The 21,561-nt window shown below is 41.6% G+C and overlaps 2 protein-coding genes across 2 annotated transcripts; one reads left to right on the top strand and one right to left on the bottom strand.

Annotated features, from left to right (window-relative positions):
- The first annotated feature begins 8,925 nt into the window (after positions 1–8,925).
- Positions 8,926–12,374, top strand: LOC112185948 (receptor-like protein EIX1). The gene is made up of 3 exons (XM_040514174.1): positions 8,926–8,970; positions 9,091–11,919; positions 12,103–12,374. The coding sequence occupies exons 1-3, from the start codon at positions 8,957–8,959 to the stop codon at positions 12,122–12,124; spliced, it is 2,865 nt and encodes a 954-aa protein (XP_040370108.1). The 5' UTR covers positions 8,926–8,956; the 3' UTR covers positions 12,125–12,374.
- A 6,438-nt stretch (positions 12,375–18,812) lies between these two features.
- On the bottom strand, positions 18,813–21,281 carry LOC112188523 (N-acylphosphatidylethanolamine synthase). The gene is made up of 4 exons (XM_024327650.2): positions 20,814–21,281; positions 20,641–20,726; positions 20,086–20,223; positions 18,813–19,563 (listed from the first exon to the last, which is right to left on the bottom strand). The coding sequence occupies exons 1-4, from the start codon at positions 21,151–21,153 to the stop codon at positions 19,279–19,281; spliced, it is 849 nt and encodes a 282-aa protein (XP_024183418.1). The 5' UTR covers positions 21,154–21,281; the 3' UTR covers positions 18,813–19,278.
- Between the last annotated feature and the right edge of the window lie 280 nt (positions 21,282–21,561).

Genomic DNA, 21,561 nt, shown 5'->3' with positions numbered 1-21,561 from the left:
CGCAATGGAAAATGAGGCCTTTTTTTTTTTTTTTTTGAAAGAGGGCCAGTACGGCTGCCCTTAAGCCTTGATCATTAATGAAACTGCAGAATACATGGGGGGGGGGGGGACATGAAACCTGAACCCCAAGTTACAATAAGCATAGAGAGAACATTCCGAGATAATAACGAGAGTCTCAAGAAAAAATATGTATTCTAACATGCACCAATTAGCGAAGAGTGCACAATTAGCTACTCTATTCGCTGTACAAAGGTGGTGACATACCGGAAAGTAAATGCTTACTCGAAGCCATAATTTACTAATAAGATCAGCTTTCCCACTATGTTGCCACCGGAAAACTAATCCGATGACACTTAGTTTCATCCTGCCACTAGGAGGTTGCGACCATTTGACAAAGCAAGGAACTCGCTCCCTAACTAGGGCAGACCAGGCACACAAAAGGTGCAGTCCGGGACAGAGCCCACGTCGCCCTACCACGACAGGGTAGGGACTTATTGCCGACATAAAGCCACGTCGAATTAAAAAAGCAAAACAATCAAAATAAAAGTTATAGAACTTAGTACTTAAACAAAATAAAAATCCAGCCCACCAGGTTAGGCCCACCAACCTAAGGCAGGCCCAAAGGCCCAGAGACCAAACAAGAGTGCGCGGGTCGGGTCTGCTTTGCCGGACCAGAAAATCAGTGTCCACCGGATAACGTCGCCGCACCGAACTGTAACCATCAGCTGAACTCGCCGGCCAAATCGCCATGGATCTCCATTCCAAACAGAAACTGGATCCAAACCCATAGGGTCGACCCCCATGGCCTCCATCAGCCTTTGTCAACCCCAAAACAGGGGAAGCCACAACGATGATCCACCTGATCCGCCGCACACCAGAAACCAACCGCCTCCCCGCCCTTGCTTGAAACCTCCGCCGCACATATCGAAAAAGAACAAGGAGGAGCCCCTCTGCTTGTCGTACCCGGCCTCTCCGAAAGCGACCCAGGCGTTACCCCAGAGCCGTTGTCCCTCGCAGGTGGACTCACAGAACCAGTTCGCCCGTCCGACGACGACCTCCCATGGACGCTCCGCCGGACGGGGCATTGAAAATTTTGTTTCTAGGGTTTTCGCACAGCTCCGATTTTCTTGGGAGACAGACTTTTAGTTGTTTTTAAACAAAAGGGGATTTCTTAAAAAAAAAAATGAGGCCTTTTACCACGGGAAGATTTGTCAGGCATCACCTGAAAAGTAGCAAAACGAGCGAAGTTGAACAAAATGAACCACAAAAGATTCATCATCTCATTTTTTTATTTTTTTTTGAAATGGAGCTGATGCGGCTGCCCTCAAACTTTTATTAATGAAATTCCAGAATACAAAGGGGGACATAGAGGCTGAACCCTAGATTATAATAAGCATAAAGAGAACATCCTGAAATAATATCAAGGCTCTCCATAAGATCTATGTATTCTAACAAGCACCAATTAGCAAAGAGTGCACGAAGTGCTACTCCATTTGCTTTGACAAAGTGGTGACATACTAGAAAGATAACTCTATAACGAAGAAGCATCATTACAAATAGCACAGTTTTCCCACTATGTTGCCGCACGAAAATAAATCCGGCTGCACTCAATTTCATCCTATCACTAGGAGGTTGCGTCCATTTAATCAAACAAATAGTGCGCCGCCTCGGTAGGCTAGACAAGGCACACTGAGTGTGCATACCGGGACAAGTCCACGTCGCCCTACCCTAGAATGGCAGGGACTTATTGCAGGCATATAACCACAATAAACTAATAATAAGAAAAAGTAGTAAAACATAAAATAAAAGGAGTTTGGGCCCAGAGCCCAAAGCCCACTTAGCCCAGTCCAATAGGGCAGACTGCTATGGGTAACTTGCCACCATCCCGCAAGCCAAAGCCATGCCGACTAACGACCGTCGCCGCACCAAGCAAACTTAGGCAATCCGTCCATCTCTCCATCCTCCCCAACTTGCCAGCAAGCATCGCCGCCATCCCCAACCACTCCACTCCATAGGTTGACTCCAAAAGACCCAAACCAAATCGGATCAATCCGATCCGATCTGAGCCTCTTAGAATCCGTCCTTGCACCGCCAACCAATGCCGCCACCAACCGTCTACCCCTCGCTCGTTGTGAGATCGATCCCATCCAGATCCACAAGTCACTGAACCCGCTCTGAGCTTCCATGGCGAGACAACCTGGCATTCTGGACATCCAAGCCACCATGCAGCCCCCTCTCCGACTGGGTTTATTGTTACCGGACACTGGGTCCACTCTAACCAGTCCTACGATGCCACTGTGAGGGCGTGCCGCCGGATCACTCTCTCCCTTTTTCTGTTCGCTCTAGGGTTCACGCTCTTTTTAAGCTTATGATGTATTGTCTAACATCTCATACTTATGATGTTAGACAATACATTCAGAAAAGATTAAAGCACTAATACACGTCCACTGTATTATAGTTAGTAAAGCTCTGCCATTTGAAGTCCTGTGTTATTAGGGGCTTGAGCTAATTCAAAATAAAAGTATATTAAAGGAAATGAATTTCATTCATAGTTGGCTACAAAAGAGCCGTTTGATACAATATATAGATCTTCTATCATTGAGAACCTGTCGCTATGGACAATGACAATTGAATAGAAGGACAAAAAGTCCCGACAACATTGAAGACAAAATATGGCAGGTCTGACTCAGAGGGAGGTCTAGTCACCGTACTACCTGGAGATCTGGTTTGCTGAAAGGAACAAGAGCATCAATCGAAGTTGGGCTGGGCCTGAAGATTAAGAGAAAGGTTTGGGTGTGACCCTAACAAGTCCTGCCCCCTTAGCACGAGGCCTGACCTCAGGCCTTGAAATTGGGAAAGTGATTCATGATAACCTAGGCCTCCTCCCAAGTAGCATCTTCAGCTGGGAGCCCAGTCCATTGAATCAACCACTTGGTGACATTCTTGTTGCGTCGTCGCTGCACACACATGTCCAGAACTTTCCACGGAACCCAGGAGATGGCACCGTCGGTCTTAAACGGTGGTAGAGCAGTAGAGGCCGTAATCTGATCTCCAATTTTCTTCTTGAGGAGGGAGACATGGAAGACAAGATGGATCTTGGAGTTGGGAGGTAAGTTCAGTCGGTAAGCCACTCGACCAATACGAGCTGCAATCTGGTATGGCCCGTAGAATTGAGGAGCGAGCTTGTGTGATGGTCGTCGGACCACCAATTGCTGACGATAGGGGTGGAGTTTCAGGTAAACCCAATTCCCTTCAAGAAATTCGAGGTCAGTTTGGTTCTTGTCCGTTTGTTGCTTTATACGGTTCTGGGCTAGGGCCATGTTTGATTTCAGAAGTTGGATGAGGGCGTCACGGTTTTGGAGGGTGACATCCACCGCATGAACAGTCGTGCTACCGGGCAAATAACGGTGGATGGATGGAGGTGGAGTACAGTACAAGGCCTGAAATGGTGACATCTTAATAGTGCTATGGAAACTAGTGTTGTACCAATATTCAGCCCAGTGGAGCAAAGTAGGCCAAGAGGCTGGTTTATCAGCCACAAAGCAGCGAAGATGATGCTCCAAGGAATGGTTTAGAACCTCCGTTTGGCCGTCGAATTATGGATGGTAGGCCGAGCTGCGGCATAGCTTAGTGCCCTGCATCTTGAAGAAGTGCTCCCAGAATTGACTTACAAAGATAGGGTCCCAATCAGTAACTATGCTGCGAGGCATGCCATGAAGTCGGAAGACTTCCTTGATGAACAACTCAGCAATAGAAGCTGCGGTGTATGGATGAGAAATGGGGATGAAATGCCCGTATTTGGAGAGTCTATCCACTACCACCATGATTGTGGTTTGGCCTTGGGATGGAGGAAGCCCATCAATGAAATCCATGGACACATCGAAGAAGATATTTTCCGGTATGGAAAGAGGTTGTAGGAGACCGGGAGGTTTGATCGTCTCGTACGATTGGCGTTGGCATTGATCACAGGATGCGACAAAGGCCTTGACCTCCTTTCTCATGCCGGGCCACCCAAAGTTCTGTGACAGACGCACAAAGGTGCGGAGAAAGCCTGAATGGCTTGCTTGCAATGAGGAATGGAACTCGAATAGCAGCTTGGAACTCCAATTCAAACTTGCAGGTACAATGATTCTACCTTTATAGTGAAGTCTATTTTGAACCAGGGAAAAGCCTTTCTTAGTTGGTGTATCTTGTTGTAAGGCCATCTTGATGGTTGTGGCCTCTTGGTCAAGGGAACATGCTTTGTCAATGGCAGGGAGGCAATCGAAGACCGGGGTGGTGAGAGCTTGAATGGGACACACCTCATGGCAGCAAGATAATGCATCCGGCACTGTATTAAGGTACCCCGCACGGTATTCGACCTTATAGTTGTAGCCCAAGAGCTTGGAGATCCATTGGTGTTGTGCCGGGTTGGCGATCCTTTGGTCAAGCATGTGTTTGAGTGTCTTGTGGTCAGTGAGGATGGTGAAAGCTTGACCCAAGACGTAAGGCCTCCACTTTTCCACAGCGAACAATATGGCAAGCATCTCTTTTTCGTAGACCGACAAGCCTTGGTTGCGAGGAGACAATGCTTTGTTAAGGTAAGCAATCGGGTGGTTGTGTTGTTGTTAAGGTAAGCAATCGGGTGGTTGTGCTGCTTGTGTCGGTTTCAATAAAAAAGAGGGCACCGAAATCTGGAAGTGCCAAGACTAGTGCTGTGGTCAGCGCCTCTTTGAGTTGTAAGAAAGCAGCCTCTGCCTCTGGGGTCCAATTGAAGTTATTGACTTTCAACATATCAGAAAGAGGTTTAGCAATGAGCCCATAGTGTTTGACGAACTTGCGGTAGTAACCTGTGAGACCCAAAAAGCCACGGAGGGCTTTGCTGGACTTCAGCTTTGGCCAGTCTACTATCCTTGGACCTTGGATGGGTCGACCGAAACCCCTTGGGCAGAAATTACGTGGCCCAAATAAGCCACACTTGATTGAGCAAACGAGCATTTAGACAACTTTACTTTCAAGCTATGATCATGTAATACTTGGAAAACTTCATGAATGTGAGTAATGTGAGAAGCTAAATCCTTGCTGTAAATAAGTATGTCATCAAAGAAAACGAGGACAAACTTACGAAGCATAGGCTTGAAGATGTGATTCATGAGTGCTTGAAAGGAGGAGGGAGCATTGGAGAGCCCAAACGGCATGACGGCGAACTCAAAATGGCCATCATGAGTTCGAAATGCTGTTTTGTGAATATCGGCTTCGTGCATCCGGATTTGGTGGTAGCCGGAACATAAATCCAACTTAGTAAAGTAGGTTGCACCATGGAGTTCATCAAGGAGTTCGTCCACCACGGGAATGGGAAAACGATCCTTGATTGTAACCTCATTAAGGGAACGGTAGTCGACGCAAAAGCGCCATGTACCCTCCTTCCTACGTACCAACAACACCGGAGAAGAGTACGGGCTGCTGCTGGGCCTAATAATACCTTGGGTCAGCATCTCTTGCACTTGAGTTTCTAACTCAGCCTTTTGGGAGTGGGCGTAACGGTAGGGGCAAACATTGACCGGGCCTTTGTTGGGTAGAAGTGGTATACGGTGGTCGATAAACCGTTTCGGTGGGAGAGAGATGGGTGGTTCGAAAAGGGAGGCAAACTGGGTGAGGATGGGTTGGAGTTCGGGAATGACGGTGGGATTTTGGCCATGAGCTGATGCTGGTAACACTTGGGCCAGTAGGTCGAGTTGTTCAAGGGGAAGGAGGCTTAGCAGGCCCAAGTCGTCAGTGGATTGAGTGTTGGAAGTGAGGCCACGTAGGACATGTTTCTCACCATCCACAATGAACATCATTATCTTATCCAAGAAATGCCAGCTAATGTAGCCTAGGGAGTCCAGCCACTGGGCCCCAAGCACTAAATCGCAGCCGGCAAGAGTAGGAAAGAGTTGGTATACCAGTATCCTTGCATCTCCACGATGACATTTCGGACTAGCCCTGAGTGGGATAGGGAGTGGCCTGAGGCTGAGGTGAATTTCTGTGGTGGGGGATTGCAAATCGGAAGGCCGAGTTGAACAGCTACTTGGGGTTAAGGAAGTTCATTGCAGCCCCACAATCGATAAAGACATCGATTTCTAGGCCCAAGATGGAGCCTTTCAGCCGCATCATTTCGCTAGCCTTGGCATGACTAATGGTGTGGATAGGTATGATAGGCCCACTGTCAGCGGTGGACTCCTCCAAATCCGCAGGGCAGTCCTGGAAATCCTGGGTATCCTCCACTGTCTCGGTGCATTCTAGGATGGTCATGATTGGGTTCTTACAAATGTGGCCTTTGGAATACTGTTCATCACAATTAAAACAGAGGTTTTTGGCTCTACACTCTCTTTGTTCAAATGGAGAGAGCATATGATGGGTGCGGTCAGGGTTGTGAGTAGTGGTGGTAGAAGAAGAAGTGTGTGGTGGTATGGGATTCCGGGTTTGTGGATGCGGTGAGTTGGAGGAGAAATTGGAAGGTGGTGGTGGGTTGTTTCTGGAGGTAGAGTTCCAGGTAGTGGGGTGTTGGAAACGGGAGAGGCGAAGATCTTAGTTTTTTTATTCATACCTCCGAGCTAAGCGCTGAGCTTGAGTGAGTGAGCGAGGCTCTAAGGCCATCACGTCATGACGCACTTCAGGTTTGAGGCCACCCAAAAAAATGGGTAATAGTTGTGCATCAGACCAGTCAGGGACTCTGCAAGATAGTTCGGTGAAACGATTGATGAAGTCGTCCACGGAGGAGGTTTGTTAGAGGTAGGAGAGGGTTGCGGTGATGTCAGTTGTCGACCCCGAGCCAAAGTGTTCCAGCATGATTTTGACCAATTGCTCCTAGGTAATGAGCGGCTGTCTTTGTTCCAGGGTGTTTATCCAAACCAAGGGGTCGTTCCCGAAGTAGGAAGAGACCGCAGACACCCGCTCATGGTAAGGGACGCGATGGGCTCTGAGGTAGAGTTCTGCCATGGCCAGCAGCCCACGACGTCGGCCCCGTAAAAACGGGGTAGCTCGACTCGGGGAGGGCGGTAGTGATGAAAATCTTGGTGAGGGGGAAGTGTTTGGTATGTATGGTTAGTGTGGCCAGGAATTGGAGCCGAGTGGAAAGGCTCAGGGTCTTAAGAGTGAGGGGTTGGGTTAGGAATTGTGTGTGTGGTTGCGGATGGGGTGGCGGTGTGAGTTGAGGTGGACGGGTGGAGTAGGTGGGTGAAGCTGTGGACAAAGGGGTTCTGGTATGGGAAGGTGGAGTATGGGATATGGATGGTAGTGGGTTGGATATGCCTAGTCCTAATTCGCTAGTGAGGGGATGGACCCGAATGTGATTTGAGGGAAGGTGTTGGGTGTGGAAAGTTGTGATACTACCGGTGCGGTGGATGGAAGTGGAGAAGATGGAGTAGGAGGGGATGGAAGTGGGGAAAATGAGGTTTGAATGCGAAGCATAGTCTCCATCACAGTTTGGTGAAGCTGTTGAACTTGGTTGGTGAGGTTGGTCCTGAAGGAATCCATGGAGATATGCAGCTCTTCATTTTGAGTCTGTAGATTGGCTACTAACTGGTGGATATCATGGATCAAAGGAATGGTTTGGGGTTCAGAGGATAGAGCTACCGAAGTGGTCGGAGCGCCTGGGGATGGCGGTGTAGCCATAGTGGGGGTGGTTGGAAGCAAGGCTGTGGATGGTGGTGCCTGGTGCAGGCCCCTCATGCAGGGTCTCTGATACCAGATATTAGGGGCTTGAGCTAATTCAAAATAAAAGTAGATTAAAGGAAATGTATTTCATTCATAGTTGGCTACAAAAGAGCCGTTTGATACGTACAATATATAGATCTTCTATCATTAAGGACCTGTCGCTATGGACAATGACAATTGAATAGAAGGACAAAAAGTCCCAACAACACTGAAGACAAAATATGGCAGGTCTGACTCAAAGGGAGGTCTAGTCACCGTACTGCCTGGAGATCTGGTTTGCTGAAAGAAACAAGAGCATCAGTCGAAGTTGGGTTGGGCCTAAAGATTAAGAGAAGGGTTTGGGTGTGACCCTAACATGTGTCTATATGGTTCTGCGGGACTTCAGGGGGCTAGACATGCACTTTTAAGAGAAAGGAATGGTGACATCCATCATTAGCTTTGCTAACCGCAGCTACTTATTTGATTAATTATTCGTTTGCGCGTTCTAAGCATTTGCCAAGTGCTGGGGATCATGGAATTAGAGTTGGTTGACATTTTGGGGAGGATCAATCTAATCTCTACCAACTTGTTCATCATATATTGCTTTTTTTTCCATTCATTGTCCAAATCCTCCTCGTGTACTATATGATTCATAACCTCCACCCTATGATATGAATCATATGATATTGTAATTGACTAGTTGTGTTGGATTACAGGGTTAAGCTTAGCATTCCTAACATTCAACTCTTTTGGTCCTCTCAATAGGATAAGAATGCTAGTGCATAATATGTATTCAACAAAAGATAAAAGTCAAATCAACTACAAATGGACGATATTAGTAGCACCCCTCTAAATGAATTCACAATACCAGTCACATAACGGAGAGTCTTCCACCCACCCAAGTGGTCACTCACCCGTAAACAGATCTCCAAAATTATAGTTGCAGAATGAAAACCAGCACGGTCAATCACTTACAGCCCAACAGTAGCAATAAAAGGTTGAGCAGCCTAATCATGTAGGTAATGCAAAACAGTCTTCTTTCCAGGAAAGACGAAGATGGACCGTCCAACCCCTCCGTTATTATTTTATTTTTTTTCCAACTTTGTTTTGATTAATTTCTTGCCGTGGAGTTCATATTAGACTAACCACTGAATAGACTACTCAAATGAATTCATAAACGTAGAAAACAGTTGTAATCTCCTCTATTGTGTGGGATCATCTTCTAGATAGTCAATAATGAAGAACCAATTTCCAAATTTTGTCGATTAAGTTAACCAATTTCCAAAGACTAGCTTGCTTCGAAATGGACAGACGCAAGTGAGTTGCTGTTTCGACGATTATATTTACACATGTAGTTTCCAAAATCTTTTTGCTTCAACTATATATACTTCAATTGATTTGCAGTTTGTACATCATCTTCATAATCATGTTTTTCAGTATCATGAGTGGTAGATCTATGCATTCTATTTTGGTTGGGCTTTTTTGCCTGGCCATTGCCTCCGCTATTTGTTGTTCAAGTGTTGGAAGCTCCTACTTTATTAGGAGGTGCTTGGAGAGTGAAAGGCATGCCCTTCTCCAGTTTAAACAAGACCTTGTGGATGACTCCAATGCTCTTGCCTCTTGGGAAAACATGAAAGATTGCTGCAAGTGGAGAGGAATAGCGTGCAACAACCAAACAGGTCATGTCACCACTCTTGATTTCTCCTTTAGTTATGATCCATATCTCAATTCTACTGAAGTTCCTTTAAGAGGTGAAATGAGTCCTTCACTACTTGAATTGCGATATCTAAGTTACTTGGACCTCAGTTATAATGATTTTGGAGGAATGATCATTCCCAAGTTCATTGGCTCTTTGAGTCAATTGAAAGAACTAAAACTTGCAGATGCTAATTTCAGTGGACCTGTTCCTCCCCAACTTGGAAACCTCTCTAATTTGCACACTCTTGATCTTTCCTGGAACGAACTTGTTAGTTCTGAAAGTATTGAGTGGTTATCTCATCTTTCTTCTTTGAGATACCTGAACATGTCAGACGTAGATTTGTCTAAGGTTGTGAATTGGCCACAATCTTTAAGCAAGCTTACTTCACTGATAGAGCTTCAGTTGTTAGTGTGTCGTCTTCCTGATGTCAATCTAAGATCACTTTCCTTTATTAATTCTTCCACCTCTCTTCAAGTTCTTGACCTCTCTTCTAACTCTCTCAATTCTTCAGTATTTCATTGGATAGCCAATGTCAGCAACAACTTTGTCAATATTCAATTATCGTCAAATCTATTAAAAGGTCCCATCCCAGATGTCTTTACAAGCATGCTTTCTCTAGTAGCACTAGATTTGTCTTATAATCAACTTGAAGGTGGGATACCAGAAGGCTTTCAAAACTTATGCAGCTTAGAGTCGTTGACCTTACTGTCAAACAGTTTGTCTGAAAACATTATAGACTCTATAAAAACCTTGTCTTGTGCTGAGAACACACTCGAGACCTTGAACTTGAGAGAAAACCAGTTTTGGGGGTCATTGCCAAATTTGAAACGTTTTTCAAAGTTAAGAGAGTTAGATCTTTCCAGTAATCAACTAAATGGGTCTCTACCGGAGAGTGTCGGGCAACTCTCTAGCCTTGAACAACTATTTCTCTCCGAGAATTCTTTAACTGGTGTCATAACAGAATCTCATTTTCTAAACCTCTCTCGTTTACAGATGTTGAGTCTTTCCGATAATCGTTTCTCTATCAACCTCAGCTCTGATTGGAATCCACCATTTCAACTTAGTGGTGCGTTAGACATGTCCGGCTACAAGTTGGGCCCAGCTTTTCCCAAATGGATTCTAACACAGACAAATCTTACTAGGCTTTATCTCTCTAATGCTGGACTATCAGGATTATTACCTAATAAGTTTTGGGATCTATGTTCTGGCTTAGTTTATTTAAATCTCTCTATGAATCAAATCCATGGGAAAGTGCCGAATCTGTCAACAACAAGCTTGTTTCGTGTTGACTTGTCTTCTAATCTACTTTCTGGTGCAGTTCCATCAATACCTCGGCGGCTTAGCAGGTTGGATCTCTCGAAAAACCTGTTTTCAGGACCCCCGTCTTCCTTGTGTACAACACTTACACTACCCCCTTCAAACTTGTATGCCCTCGACCTTTCTGAGAACCTACTGTCAGGGGAGCTTCCTAATTGTTGGATCCAATTTCAAAATTTGGAACAGTTGAATTTGGGAAGGAATAAATTATCTGGGATGATACCAAGCTCGTTAGGCAGTATACAGGGAATTGCAGTATTGCGTTTAAATCGAAATAACTTTTCAGGAGAATTGCCTTCTTTAGAGAACTGTACCAGCTTAGTGATGGTTGACCTTGGTGACAATAACCTGTCGGGAAAGATACCAACATGGATTGGCCAAAGCCTAATAGACTTGACGATTCTACATTTACGGTCAAATGAGTTCAATGGATCCATACCCTCCTCCCTGTGCGGTCTAGCCGCCATTCATGTTTTGGATCTCTCTCACAACAATATTTCAGGAGGCTTGCCACATTGCTTCAATAACATATCAGTGTTGGCTATTAACTCTCTATATTCTACATTTATTATGGAACTTGTGTGGAAAGGAATAGAAATTGAGTTTGGGAAAAATCTTTTGGGTATGAGAAGCATTGACATTTCGAGCAACTATTTGATCGGGGAAATTCCGCAAAGTATAGAGAGCATGACAGAGTTGATTTCTCTGAACCTGTCAAGAAACTATTTAACGGGAAAGCTTCCTGAAAACTTTGGTAACATGAAGATGTTGGAATCTCTTGATTTGTCAAGAAATCAGATATCTGGTAAAATTCCTGCGAGTTTTTCAAGATTAAATTTCCTTGGGGTATTGGACGTTTCACACAACCACTTGTCAGGAAGAATTCCACTAAGCACACAACTTCAGAGTTTTAATGCTTCTGCATATATGGCAAATCTTGGACTTTGTGGACCACCGTTAACACAAATTTGTCCAGGGGATGGAACAGCTCAAGATGATGGAATTACGAGAGGCAGTGACACTGATAACAAGGAACATGATACTGATGGTCTCATAAGTCTGGGATTCTTTATCAGTACAGCTCTGGGATTTGTCACAGGATTTTGGGTGGTATGTGGCAGTTTACTGCTTAAGAGTTCTCGGAGATATGCCTATTTCAAATTCCTGGATGATTCAAGAGACTGGGTTTATGTGAAAACTGCTGCGCACAGGGCAAAAATGGAGAGGAGACTTCAAAGATGGATGGTCATGTAAGCTTTCTAATTTATTTATTTATTATTATAATTTTTTTTTTTTAACAAGACTTACATTTAGGTGGTCTTTCAGATTATAATTAAGCATATAACAATTGTTTCATAGCACACCAATTGTTTGTTCATCATTTGAAATACTGTATTTTGACTCTCTTCATTTTGTTTTTGACATGATATTAGGAGCTTCTGGCATGGCGTTTGATGGAATGAGCCTAATTACTGTGTAGCTCAAAATTCAAGGCTTAATGTGGGATCTTTAGAGATGTCTTTAATTTTCCTTGCAGCGAGAAATATTATCGTGCTTTATTTCTGTTGACAGATCTGTATAATTAATGGGCTATATATGTATGGATTAAGGCCATCCAAGTATGTGTGTCTTTTTAAATTCTGATTCTTGGCTTCTTGTAATATGCTCCTAGCAGCAATTAAAGTTTCATTCCAGAACATTTGAACCATTGGGTCATTGTTGTTAGTCAACTTGTTTTAGAATAATGATATCATTAGTGGTAGACCATTATAACCATCTTCCTTTCTGGGTAAGTATATCATGTAGGTAGAAACTAAGTGAAAAAAATTAACAAAGTGACTTAAGTGATTGACAATGTAATAGTTGAGTGACCAAAGTGATATATTTGAAACTTCAGTGACCAAAGTGTCGAATGAGTCATAGTTGAGTGACCATTTGTAAAATTTTCCCTATCATGTATACAAGGAATTGTAATCTTTGTAGTGACTAACCCTCAATTGCCCGTATTGTTTTTCTGTCAACTCACCCTCAATTGCCCGTATTGTTTTTCTATCAACTCCTTCACAAGGGCAGAGAGAGAGAGAGATATGCGCCGTCTATCGTTGAAAGGTGGCTAGGCAGCTGATATGTTTTGGCCTGAAAATGGGTCGGTATAGAGTTTAGATGATGCAAGTCTTTGGAAATTGATCAACTTGACTAGGTTTGTCTACAAGTAGTTCTAACTATTGCATACTAGTGTTGTACGACTTGTGCATTTCTTTTAAGTCAATATAGACCTTTCGAAAGAAAATAAACAATGGATATAGAATTTGAAAAAAAAAAAAAAAAAAAAAACCATCCATTGGATGAGGGGATTGAAATGTATTATTGTTATTTTAACAAATTCAACCAATTTCATCTCTATTTCAACTTCGATCAATTTGGTCAATTATGATTATCTTAATAACCCTATATTTATATATTAGATTGCTGAGTAACCACACTGAAACAAATGAATTTGGAGAATTCGATCCGAATTCTATTGGATGAGACAATAATAATGTTTTATGCATTTTATAAAAAATACAACCTATTCTAATCTCGTTTAATGTTTAATCGCTTTGGTCAACCGAAGGTTCTTTTATAACATATATTTTTTAATTAGATTTTTTAATGGTAATTCCCATCAACAAATAATAATCTTGGGATACTGAATGTTGGATGCGAAGAAAGTGATATTTTATGCTCATTGTGAAAATATTATCATCTTTTGACTTTATTTCAACAACACTGTTAACCATGATGTCTTCATCATTACTAATACTAAAACACAGTTTACCAATCCGTAACTAAGGTTATTGTGAGATCCGAAAATATTCATTGAACTAAGTGAGCTCTTTTGAAAATTATTTTAGGATCTTGGTAATTACATTGGACGCTTGGGAATATTTTCCTGAATTTCTCTTGAGATTAATCTCAAAATTTGGGACACAATAATAAAAGACACTACATGATTAATCTGTAGAAATTTTCAAACTCCCGATCTATTTATTACAATTTTTAGACACTGAACATGGAACTGATTGAGGCCTTGAGAAAAGATTTGGCATTCCTTGGGTGGCAGTATGTTTTGGGTAGCAAAAATGAGCAAAGTTGAACAAAATGGATCACAAAAAATTCATGGATTAAATACTGTTTACTCCATATACTTATATGGTTTCATCGTTTCAGTCCCTGACCTTCGAATTTCACCTAAAAAGTCCCTAAACTCTCAATTTCCTCCCAATTGGTCCATGCCGTCAAAATTTTCTGTTAAAGTTGCTGAAAATGTCTATTATGCCCTCACTTACTTTGTTTTTTTAAATTTATTTTTTCTCTCTCTTTTATTTCTTTTTTTCATTTCACCTCTTGAAGGTCTGTGGATTGGAACCATCTTGATGAGGAGATGAACAGAAGGAGGCAAGAGAGCTGGAAGAAGAAGAAGAGGTAAAAAGAAGAAAAAAAATTAAAAAAAAAAAGAAGAAGAGAGGACGAGCAATAATATATATATATATATATATATTAAGTAAATGAGGGTATAATAGACTTTTTAGGGGAAGATAACGGAGTTTTTGATGGATGCTTGACGACAGGGACCAATTAAGACGAAATTGAGAGTTCAGGGACTTTTTAGGTGAAATTCGAAAGTCAGGGACTGAAACGATGAAACCCTATAAGTATAGGGAGTAAACAGTATTTAACCCAAAATTCATCATCACATCCTTATTATCACCTTATGAAGTTGGAGATTATATACAGAAGAGATAAAGTTAATACACGCCCCGAAAACAAAACAGTAACACAGAGAGTGAGAGAGAGAAGAAGCGCAAAAGGACTGCAACATTGCGAGGACTAGTTTTCGAAAATGAAATATGGAACAACAGTATAATTCACTAATCAGTTTAATATTTACAGAAATCCAAATGAAGCAGGCCAGGTCATTCTGAAATCCCCTTTACATTGACAAGAAGACATTAAATCCCGTAAAAATCAAAACATATCATAACTTGGAGATTCAAACCTTCTAATATTTTGGGTATTCAAACCTTCTAATAGTTTGGGTATTCAACATAGAACTACTATAGGCAAATATATATCTAGGTGTTCATAACATTATTTTCTGGAAAGATCTCCTGAATGCTAAAGAGTTGCTTGTTAGAATTTCAAAAAAGCTTAGTGGATGGAAGAGTTCCACACTGTCTAGGGCTGGGCGTCTCACTCTTTTAAAGTCGAGCGCTTCTTCGGTGCCTAACCATGTTCTTTCTTGCTTTAAATGCCCTACTTCTGTTTCATAGTCCATAGATAAGGAAATGAGGAATTTCTTTTGGAGCAGCTCAAGTTCCCCTCCGGTGGCTTGAGAGCAAGTTTGCTAGCCGAAGTCTAAAGGAGGGCTTGGTATTAGACCGGTTTCTTGTTTTAATAAAGCAGCCTTGGCCAAGCTAGGTTGGAAAGTTATTACAGACCAAAATAACTGGTGGGTGGAGATTATTAGGAAAAAATATCTTCGTAGGTTCTCATTTTTTGAGGTTCCTAAGCAATCTCATCAGTCGTTTGCTTGGAAGGATATTTTGGACTCTAGAGATATTATTTTAAAAGGAATGATATGGATTATTGGGAATGGTCATAACATAAAATTTTGGACCTTCAATTGGATCTATGATTTCCCCTTGATTCAACTGGTTGATGCGACTAGCAGATCCTCTATAGATTTAGATGAGTCTGTTTCAGATTATTTAGTTAATGGAGTGTGGAATATTGAGAAACTCTCCCAATATTTAGAGTCTTCAATTGTTAGAGATATCTCCTTTGTTAATCTTCCATTTTCTGATAGGGGAGATGAGTTTGTTTGGGGGCCGAATTCTGATGGGAAATTTTCCATCAAATCAACCACCTAGTTTAAGTGCAATCAAAATGTTCACCCTAAGGCTAATTTGCTGAACAAAATTTGGAAGCTCAATATACCCCCAAAAGCAAAAATATTTGCTTGGCTTCTTGTTAGAGATAGACTAAAAACAAGAGTAAGACTTGCTCGCTTCAATTCTAGTATCAATCCTATTTGTGGCCTGTGTAATAATGATATGGAAAATTTGGATCATATTTTTCGATCGTGCCCAAAAGTTTGGGATGTTTGGTCTATGGCTAATCTGAATCAGAGTCCCACTACCTTTAATTGTTTTGATGATTGGATTGTTTACATGTTTCAGAATGCACAAATGGATGCTTTGGAAAACTGTTTGCTTCTTTGTTGGCAAATATGGAAAAAAGCGTAATGATGTTTTGTTCAGGGACTCAAGGTTCAGTCCAGCTTCTGTAGTGCATGCTTCAGCCTCTTTTTGTGCTGCCTACAAGACCCATAACCCCCGTTCTGCTACGACTTCCATTGGCTTAAGTGAAGTCATTAAATGGCACCGCCGCCTCAAAACTTCGTCAAGCTCAACTTTGATGGGTCTGTTTCTTCTTTCAACCTGGCTACTGTGGGCTATGTTATTAGAAACCACTTTGGTGACCCCATTGTTGCTGGTTCGAGGTCAATTGGATCTTCAACGGTTCCTTTGGCCGAATGTATAGCTCTAATGGAAGTCATGTTAGCTGCTAAGCGATTCAACCTGGACCATATTTTAGTGGAGGGTGATTCGGCCCTAATCATCAACTGTGTCAACCGCAAGTGTGAAGCGCCCTAGATGTTAAAATCTCTCCTCAAAGACATAGCTTCTATTGCTAATTCCTTCGCAAACATCTCCTTCTCTCATGTTTTTCGAGAAGCGAACTTCTTAGCTGATGTTGTTACGTCTATGGGATCAGGCTCATCTCCTTGAGTTTGACTGCAGTGTCTCCCTGTTTTGGCACTCCCTGCCCTTTACTGGGACAAGTTTAACTTTGGTTGCCCGAGGGGTTTTTCGTTGTAGTTTTCTTCTTTCTCCTCAAAAAAAAAAAAAAAAAAAAAAAAAAACTCCAACCCACAACCTATGACTCCCAAAAGGCCAAAACACAGCTGATGATTGACATTAGCAAAACTATTTGGCACCCATCCAAAAACTCCCATTTAAAAACTTACGGAGAAATAGAAAGTTGAGTCTACAACTAATTTAAGCCAAGATAAATTGGAAGAGCATCTGCAAAGGGAGTTGACACCTTAATGCAAACTTTCCAATCTAACAACAAAAAAGGCCGGAGTACAAAGTAACAAACTCACAAACGGCTAGCCACATGATAGGTGGAAGTAAAGCATCAACATACAAATATTCCCTCAAGTGTCCATATCAATATTATTCACCAAGTTATCAAGATTTCTAATACATATTGATTCAGATATAATTTTCATAATGTAAGGGGATTAGAATTTTGGGTCCCTGACCCAATGCCTAATTTTAACTTAATATTAACTCACTTACTCCACTAACAGATGTGTTTGCCCATTCACCCAATTTAATAGTAAAATGTCATTTTTAACCTCAACTTAATTATTAAATTGCCAGTCAGTCATATTCAAAGCTCCCTTCTCACGGCCTTCATCCGCGACGATTCTCTCTCCTCACAGCCTTCATCGGCGACGAGCATGGAGGCGAAGATGGCTCTGATGTCAATTCCGGCGAGGAGGTCGAAAAAATCCTCTCTCTCTCTCTCTCTCTCTCTCTCTCTCTCTCTCTCTCTCTCTCTCTCTCTCTCTCTCTCTCTCTCTCTCTCTCTCTCTCTCTCTCTCTCTCTCTCTCTCTCTCTCTCTGAGCCTTCATTTACGACCATTTCTCCTAATTTGGGCCCAATAAATGTCCACTTACTCCACTAAAAGATTTGTGTGCCCACTTACCCAATTTAAATGTAAAAATACAAGTTTGCCCTTTAAATAATTAAAAAGTCATTAGAGACCTCGCTGGAATCCGATCACCTGTAGCTGGAGGTTTGGAAAGAGGTCTCCAGAAACTTTTATTACCCCCAATAACTTTTTATAAAGTTTATTATGGGGCAATAAAATATTTATTGGGTATTATTGGGGGTCAATAAAGTTTATTGCGGGGCAATAAATAGGACACCAGACTCAGGTCACTGGTTAGGAGATTGCCAAAAGTTTGCAAACAGGTCGCCGGAGACTTTTATTAACCCCAATAAATTTTTATTTGGGGGGGGAGGGGGGCAATAAAATCAGACGCCAGATTCCGCCCGCCGATGATCGGATTCCCGCGGCCGGTGACCAGAATCCGGAGGCTAGCGACAGGAGTCCGGTGAAGTCTCTCTCTCTCTAAGTGACAAAGGAAGAGAGGGCAAAATTGTCTCAAAAATAAACAAAAATTAATTAAAAAATAACTTAATTGAGTATTAGGGTAAAAAATTTGTTGGGTGAGTGGGCAATCTTATAAGATGTAAATGGGCTTAGTGTAGCTCAAATTTGAGTAAATAAACATTTTCCCTTAAACGAATCCTAAAAGTGTAGAGTGTGATAGCTCCATACTATAATGTTAGAAGGGCTAGCGTAAAAAATAAATCTAAAATGTCTTCTCAAAACTGTTATAATTGTCTATTTATTTATCATGATGATCATAGTAGAAATAGAAAATCAAATAATTTTGCATATAATCATGCCAACTGAAAAAAAAAACAAAATCATGCAAACATATGCATGCATAATTAAATTAGCATGGCACAAGGTAGTGGCAAAAAGTTAAAGAGGATCAAGTGGATTCAGCACCTCTCGGCAAGTTCCTTTATGTGTTAGTAAACACAGGAATGTTTTTACCCCGTTATCATTCCCTTTTCTTCCAAGTAAGTAAACATGCCCTTAGTGCACTCTGTATTACAATACTTATCAGCTCTCTCCCGTTTATAGTGCAAAAACAAAACACCGGTAGCGCACTCCAGGCCAGTATGAACCCAAGTCAAACAGGGTCTATCAGCAACACCAAAACGAACAATTCTGATGTCGAGAAGACCAAGATGAGTGCTAAGAAGAAACCAAATGCCCTCGACTCTATAGCTCCCCTCTACACAATGTAATCGATCTTCTTCTTCTTCCTCCTCCTCCTCTGTAGTATGTAGTATCATCAACAACGATCACTATTTATATGATATTTTAGTGGAACGTTATTTTATTAAGCACAATTGTAATGAATGCAGTTATAAATAAGCTTTTATTTCGGACATAACTTCAAAATACAAAATGTAAAAGTTTAAAATTGATAACACATGCGGTTAAAATGTCAACATCCTGGTGGAAGACTGAAACAAAAACATCAATTTATCCATAAAAATTCACATGATACAGTAACAATTCTCTCAATGGAAGAAGAATGTGAACGTATTCAACTACAAAATGGGAAATATTGCTAACACACCTCTAAATGAATTCACAAAACCAGTCAAATAAATCAACTACAAATCTCAGTTCGACTGTATCTGTGTAATGCCATTGAATGGAGCTGGAAGAATTTTCTGTTCCTTAAAACTGAACTTGGTTAGGGATTGAAGCCTCTAGAAAAGAGATGGAATTCCTTGTTTACCAGTATATCTTGGTTAAGATGGTCAAAATACTCAAAACGCACTACTCTTTCTGTTTGACATACTCTGTAACAAAACATAAACTAGCAAGGATTTTGATCTTCTCAGTTTGTAAAACTTTTACCAAAAATTCGTAATCTCTCCAAGGCATTTTGGATTTTCTCTGAAATTGCAATGTACAGACATCTCTGTGCTGCCTCATCCAAACCACCTGGACAAATTCTTGGCCATCCTAAAGAAGGATGTGACATTTTAGGAGACAGAGTGGTAGCCACCTGCCTCATTTTAGGTATGTCAAATTCCATTGGCTCCCCAACAATTATCTTAATTTCCTTATTAAGCAATGGAAAGGGAGGCCTTTTACCACGAGAAGATTTGTCAGGCATCACCTGAAAATTTAAAAAGTAGCAACAATGAGCGAAGTTGAACAAAATGAACCACAAAAGATTCATCATCACATACTTATGACGTTAGACAATACATTCAGAAAAGATTAAAGTTAATACATGTCCACAGAACACACCCTGCATTATAGTTGGGTAAAGCTCTGCCATTTGACACAGGACTTCAAATCAGGATGTGACTACAAATGAATGTTGGATGAAGAGAGACATAAGATTATTATTTATGAAATGGAAGCATGAAACCAAACAACAACCATTAGAAGGATACAAGCAAAACTTTCCTAGGGAACCTAATAACTAGTATGAAACGCCTTGCTTATATCAGAGAATTTGTGATAGTGTGTAGTAGGCACCATAACACATTCTTATTTAGGGGGAAGGGGGTCAGAAAGTTGCATCTTGAGCAGTTGGTCAACATCAAAGAACCGTGTACTTTGACTCTTAATGAATATGCATACAATTGATTTGAACAAATGCCCAGATGAAGGTGAAAAACTCAAAAATTACCTTATCAAACCCACTATGTACAATTGGCAAAACTAATGGGGTCACTGGAGCACGAGCAATGAGACTAGCAGTCCCCCATTTCAATCTTCTTATAGGTGCATCTTCCTGGTACACTTTTCCTTCAGGAAACGTGTGCAACTGCCATTCAGAAATTCAAAAGTTTGAACTCCAACAATAAAATCCCACAACACCAGTAAACAAACATTTCAAACACTACAAAATGACTCTGTAAACAAGGAATTGCAAACTTTATACAGTTTTCGATGAGTAGTAGCTATGCAATGTCGCATATATGCCATAAAACAAAGCACATTGACATTCTAAATAACACTTTAATAGTGCTCAGTAACACTACAAAATGACTCTGTAAACAAGGAATTGCAAACTTTATACAGTTTTCGATGAGTAGTAGCTATGCAATGTCGCATATATGCCATAAAACAAAGCACATTGACATTCTAAATAACACTCTAATAGTGCTCAGTAAGTGAAACTAGACTCCATTACTATCACAACAAGAACAATCAACAATAACAAAGAGATTAACTGGTTTACCCAGGCTCCTTCACTCAATCTTTCAAGAGCTTCGTTCATATGCTCCTGATAAATCCCAGCGCCTCTCGTAATCGGTATACACTTGCCTGCACCAAAAATCACCAAACCACAATCAAATCCCACCACACAAACACACCGACATTCCAAATCCAACCCCTCAAATCACTACCTACCAAGCCGGAAAAAGTACGAAAGCGGCGAGCTTTTGAAGCAGATGTCCTCTGCGGCCAAAACCCACCGCGACAAATTGGCATCACAAATCGGAAAACCCTTGAAACCCCACAGAAACGGGTCGTCTAGAGTGGACATGTGGTTGCTTACAGTGATGAGAGGGAGGCCAATAGGGCGAGAGCGGACTAGGTTAAGAAGCGTATCGGCATTGTGAACGGTGGTGGAGTTGAGAATGGTGACCCAGGCCTTCGCGAAGCTTCCGACGGCTCCGATCACTATCTTTCTTGGAATGCCGCCCATGTAATCAGCCCGACCCGCCCATTCCATTACTCTTCGCGCCATGCGAGACTAAACCCTAGAAAGGAAGTTTCACCAATTTGATTTTTCATGTAGAATTTTGCGCCGAGTTTTGGTTCTGGGTTTCAATGGAGGAATGGAAAGCTCTGCCGCTGGAACAGATAGAGACTTGATTATGGGCCTGGGCAACTCTTCTTTTTAAAGAGTACAGGCCCAATCTCTTGACAAATACAATGAGAAATCGAATTTTGTACTAGTTTTTTTATTTAAATAAGAGCTGGTGCGGCTGCCCTCAAGCCTTCATTGATGAAACAGATGAATACAAGGGGGACGTACAGTAGAAATCGAATTTTGTAATGTTTTTATTACAAGATTTTCTGTTGGGACCTCCCAATTTGCTCATTTGACTTCCACCTCTTTTGAATTATTGAATTACATATATATCCTCTTGTA

The sequence above is a fragment of the Rosa chinensis genome, chromosome 2 (genome assembly GCF_002994745.2).
Source record: "Rosa chinensis cultivar Old Blush chromosome 2, RchiOBHm-V2, whole genome shotgun sequence".
Lineage (NCBI taxonomy): Eukaryota > Viridiplantae > Streptophyta > Magnoliopsida > Rosales > Rosaceae > Rosa > Rosa chinensis.
Note: the sequence above shows the minus strand (reverse complement) of the source record. Positions and strands in the feature narration are given on the sequence as shown.